Raw genomic sequence first — 5,496 nt, forward strand, 5'->3', positions numbered from 1 at the left:
ACTTATATTGAGTAGGATCGAAATTGGGGATCCAGTTGATTCTATGAAAGATAGAACCTTTGAAAAATAGGGGATTTCCTTATAAAATTTCCATTTTCAAGTTTAAATCTATGCATTCAGTAAGGAATAAATCATTCCAAAAAGGGTGAATGCTTAACATATCAGGAAAGGACTCCCTCCACCAATCCATGATCTCAACACTACTTCACCAATAATTCTTTTTCCTTTAGCTAATGAGCGTTTGGGGCTAACAGATTTGAAGGTATGACAAAGAGCTTACTTCTGGGATTGTTTCTTGCTCTAATTTATTCCTCTTAATTAGGTTCCTTAGAGTTCAACAACCTCTGATTAATCACCCCTAAACCCTGCCTCCTCCTTCGGAACCCATATTGAGCTTGATTCACTGAACTTATTTGTCTATCTAACCCTTCCAATTTTCTCTTGTTTGATTATATGGAGCCTTGAGTGCTCATACTTTTGTTTATCTCTCGAGTGAGTCTTGAGGCTCTGAATGGATGACCATCCACCCTTACCGAGAGGTATCATGTTCGAACCAACAAAAAATGAAGGCATATTCTTGTTTAATATGGTTTCATTTAGGTTTCTAAATCCTCCTCGTAGTTGATCTTGGGGTCTCTTTGAAGGATTATGAGAAAAGTGACCTCGATTCTGCCATGTTCGCCTTTGCAAGTTGTGAAAAATTGCAGAGCACTGCTCCATCTTGTTATATCGGCAATATTTTTTAAATATTATTAAATATATTATAATATAAACATAAAAGAATTAAATATCTATTGTTTTTGACAAAAACATAAACATAATAGAAACAAATATCTATTTGCTTTGACAAAATTTGTTGCCTTGGGATTTACTTCAGGATTGCTCTAGGATTTGTCTTAGGGTGTCAAATTTGAAAATTCAATTGAAAAAATGTGTTTAGAAGTTATCCTTTGTTTCCCAAACTTTGCCCTTCATGTTGATGTTTTTTTTTTTTAAAATTTTTTTTTTTTTCAAATTCGAATTTGATAAAGTGAAAATGGTTTATTAAGGAAATTGTTAGCTTTCCGTCGATATAAGATATGCCTTATTTTAAATTTAATAGATAATTATTGTTGATTTTCTACATGCATTATATCTAAAGTCTTGATTTTTAGGCTAATTGAAAAAAATTATAACTTTCAAATAGTTTCACATTTTTTGAATATGAAAGATGCATCACACTCTATACTTCTCATACTATAGGATTTTTATTTTTATTTTTTGAATTTCATAATTTTTTGACCAAGTTATGGGGAGCAGACTAACAATTTTTAATATTTAAAAAAAAATCCTAATAAAAAATCATAACTAATTATTTTCTTGCAAAAAAATTACAAAAAAATATTCATCACTCATAGCATGTCTCCTCTACTTATATTGAAAGTTTCAAAAAATATTTTTTGCTTATACTTAGGTTGACTAGACACACACTTTCTTTTTATCCTCATAAAAGAAAGTAATTTTTTTTGGGAACAAAATAATCTGCTAAAGATTCGTCACACAAAAGAAAATGACTTTGGTTGTTGATAGGGGTTTTCTTAGGTCAAACCCAGAGTTTGGAATTAACCCTTGAATTGAATTGATATACTAAAGTAAAATGCTAAAATGGGACACACTAAGGCAAGTGCACAAAAAGTGGTGAAAATTGTACAAGGTTACAATTTACAATGCTACAATTGCTTATCTAAATTCATAGTATTGTAGTTGCCTGGACTTCCAATTTTACTGTTGTTAAAATATGATTATTATACATATGGATTGTGATTTTATTTTGATTTAATGGATCTCATGGCTAGGTTTTTATCTTAATAAGGCTTATTTTTCACATTGATGAATATAATTTCAACATCTTCAACAATATATTCCTCCATCCAAATTTTGAAATAAGTGTCATATTTAATTCATTTGATTTTTATAAATCTAATTCTGCATTAATTATTCTTATCAAAATCTAAATCCCAATAATATAATATTTAACTACTTTGTCTAATATATTTATGATGAGATATTATTTTCAGACATCTAATTGATGAATTTGACATTCCTATAATATGTAAGCCATTGATATTCTTAATCGTAATTTATATTTTTAATCATATTTTATAATCTATCATTAAGATTTAGATAACAAAACAATAAAAAGAAATATGAAAGTATGGGATATTTTGTGCATCTCTGCATCCATTTTTTAAGATTTATATTCATATATCCTCTACATTGCCAAACATGAAATCTTGTAAGCTTATACAATAAAATAAAGAAAAAAATTTAGAAAATCCATTGAAAACAACATTGAACTAAAATGATTGCTTCCATTATAGATCACCTCTCTACAAAATGATTCTAGAAGAAATGTAAAACAGAGTGAAACATAAAAACACATAAGAAAGAGAATTCTCAATCTTCTGCTACATTAAGTCTTTGGAGAGTGTAGTAAGCCCCAACTTAGAACCCATGGACTTTCTTCGAACCACACCATACCTCTTTGAATCCACACTCTGCTCACTATGAATATCATCAGAATTTGCAATCAATTTAACACTCTTGGGTAGGTTAGATCTTCCACTTGTTCTCATCCTGTCTGACTCAACTGGAGGGTTTGCAGAAGTGGGTTTTTCGTTCTCTTTTTCCAAACACTTAGGCTCAACATCTTTTCTCCTAGTATCATTTCTACCCTCCTTAATGGTCTGTCTGTTGTCATGTGCAGCACCCAGTTCAACAGTAGACACTCTCTCTGCAAATTTCAATGTGCTCATTGTCTCTGAATAGGATTCAATGTCTGGATTAAACTGCACAAACATGAGTGTTTTTGCTTGCCCTCCCAAAGAATCCTGAAGAATTTGAGTGAGCTTGCTGTTTCGGTATGGCACATGAGCACTTTTAGTAGCTAAAGCCTGAATGACATCCCCAAGAGCAGAGAGAGATTGGTTAATGTGCACTGCTTCTTTTCGTCTATCACCACTGACCTCTGACTTGTTAATCCTCTCACTTCCAGCCAAATCAATCAAATGAAGACAACCTCTGAGAAGTGTTCCACAAGATAAGTCTCTTCCTTCCACATAAACAGTCACAATACTGTGAGACCTGCTGCTGGATTCATTGAGGGCAGTGGTTGTTGCTGATCTCTTCTTCTCACCCATTTTGATCAATTCTAATGCATCTTCTCTGGAGTCAACATGAAACATGTTGGCATCAGGAACACTTACACCATTGCCCTGAGATATGCTTTTTATTCCAAGATTCTTTAGGGACCCATGTTTTGCTAGCAAATCGTGAACTTGTTCATTATAGATTTCAATCATCTGGATTCCAATGGAATATTTAAATGAGCCTTTTCTGTTTTCAGAAATCTCAAAAAGGTCAGTCAGTGCTCTACAATTGACTCCTGGGTTTTCCTTGGATCCAGTCATTGTATATGTCTTTCCTGAACCACTCTGACCATATGCAAAAATGCATACATTGAACCCATCTAGAACAGACCTGACCAGTGGCTTTGTGTCTCTGAATACTTCTTCTTGAGTTGCAGAGGGACCAAAAACTTTGTTGAATGTAAACTTCTTTCTGGACTCTTTGTTTTGTTTATTGGGACTAGAAATTAACAACTCTCCATTTTCACAGGTATATTCAAGTGTACTCTGTTTTTCACAAGGCCTCACTCTACAATACACACGGATATTGCCTTTCAAATCTTGGACTTCATTGTACAACAGTCTATTCTCTGCAACAAGCTGGGGATAGTTTGTTGCAACACTTGCTAACACATTTAGTTGTTGTTCCAGCATTGAAATTTCATCTTCAGAGGGCCGAGTGATAAATTTTATTTGATTAAGTGCTGGAACTTGGGCACTTAAGAACTTTTGGAAACAACACTCAATGAGCCTCAAATTTTCCAATTGCAGAGCAGAAATTGCTTCTAGCTCATTGTTCTTCCTTTTCTGTTGAACCAAATCCTCTTGAGTTTCCTTAAATCTCTTTTGCAGCTCTATCTCAACATCACTTACATGCAATTGCAATTGTTGCACTTGTTCATGAGCAGTCTTTTTAATGAATTCTGTTTCAGCTTTCAGGGTCTGAATGGTACTCTGGCTCACCATCGCCTGTTTCATTACTCTGCGTTGGGTTTCGTTTCTATTATCTTCAGTCTTCTTCATGGCTTCCAATTGTGCATTCAAATTCTTAATAGCAATTTCATTCTCTTCCTTCTCTTTTAATTGTTTACTTTCCATATCCACTATTTTCTTCTGCAACTTTGCTTCAACTTCCCTTTTCTGCAACTCTAATTCTTGGAGGAGTTTCTTTTCAATCATTTTCATGGTACCCAATTCCAGATACAGATTCTCCATGGCAGTTTCCTTCTCTTTTATTATCTGAATCATATCTTTTTCCATTGTCTTCTTTTCTTCCAGCACTCGCATTTTCTCACTTCTGATCTTCTGCAACTCTAGTTCAACTTCGCTATTAGTAGTCTTCAACACTTGTAATTCATCTTTCAAACCCTGGATAACAGCTTGGCTCTCCTCAAATTCTTTAATGAATCGAATCTTAGCTTCTTCCTCTGCACTTCTCTGTTCTTCTATCCGATTTTTCTCCATCGTTGTTTTCTGTAGTTGGTCCATAAGAAGCTTTGATTTTTCTGCATTGCGAGATGCAAGAGCCTTAAACGAGATCGCTCTTGACACAATCTTATAGTTTTCTTCAAAACCGTTCATGGTGAAAACTCAAGTAATATGCTTGCGGATTCAAATTATTCAAAAGCTGTAAAAAGATGTTTGGGGGATTCAAAAGCTGTAAGAAGACGTTTGGGGGATTCAAAAGCTGTAACATGTTGTTTGAAGGATAACAACCAAACAGACTTAAATAGACCTCAAGGGACATGTTGTTTGAAGGATAACAGTGGCCGACGTTGAATCCCAATTGAATTTCAGACAGGTGGTTTAGTTTTCATTAAAACAAAAAATTAAACCAAAAAGTGAGAGAATGGTAGAAGCTAAAAAGAAATGATTAATTCTCTGATTGAAAATCTAATTATAAATAGAATATCTTCTGGACAAGGAATAAAATTTAAAACATTATAAAATAGTTAATTAATACTTGGAAAGGGATGTTCTTCATATAATTTGTATTTAGGGTTGTCCAAAATATATATGTAATCACTAAATATGTTTAGATTTACATCTATGGTAATCAAATATATATGCATGATCATTATATCCATCACATCATTCAGGAAATGCTTATAATACTTTTTAAAAAGTGTTGAAAAATATATTCGTATGCTATTAGCACATTTCCGAATCAACTTTACTGCATGGGCAATGATGCTACTCAATGTAGTAACTCGCATGTATTTGAAAGTAAATGATATTTTGAAATTTTTGACCAACCATACATGGTATGGATGCATGCATGATAGGCATGTTACGATTTGTCAAGAGAATAGCTTCTCCCACTAATAAC

The 5,496-nt window shown here is 33.2% G+C and overlaps 1 protein-coding gene across 1 annotated transcript; it reads right to left on the bottom strand.

Moving 5' to 3' along the window:
• Positions 1-2,447: 2,447 nt before the first annotated feature.
• LOC131050293 (kinesin-like protein KIN-14K) lies at positions 2,448-4,748 on the bottom strand. The gene has a single exon (XM_057984498.2). It carries the CDS (start codon positions 4,746-4,748, stop codon positions 2,448-2,450), a length of 2,301 nt encoding a protein of 766 aa, XP_057840481.2.
• Positions 4,749-5,496: the final 748 nt, after the last annotated feature.

This window comes from Cryptomeria japonica, chromosome 3 (assembly GCF_030272615.1).
Source record: "Cryptomeria japonica chromosome 3, Sugi_1.0, whole genome shotgun sequence".
In the NCBI taxonomy this organism is placed as follows: domain Eukaryota; kingdom Viridiplantae; phylum Streptophyta; class Pinopsida; order Cupressales; family Cupressaceae; genus Cryptomeria; species Cryptomeria japonica.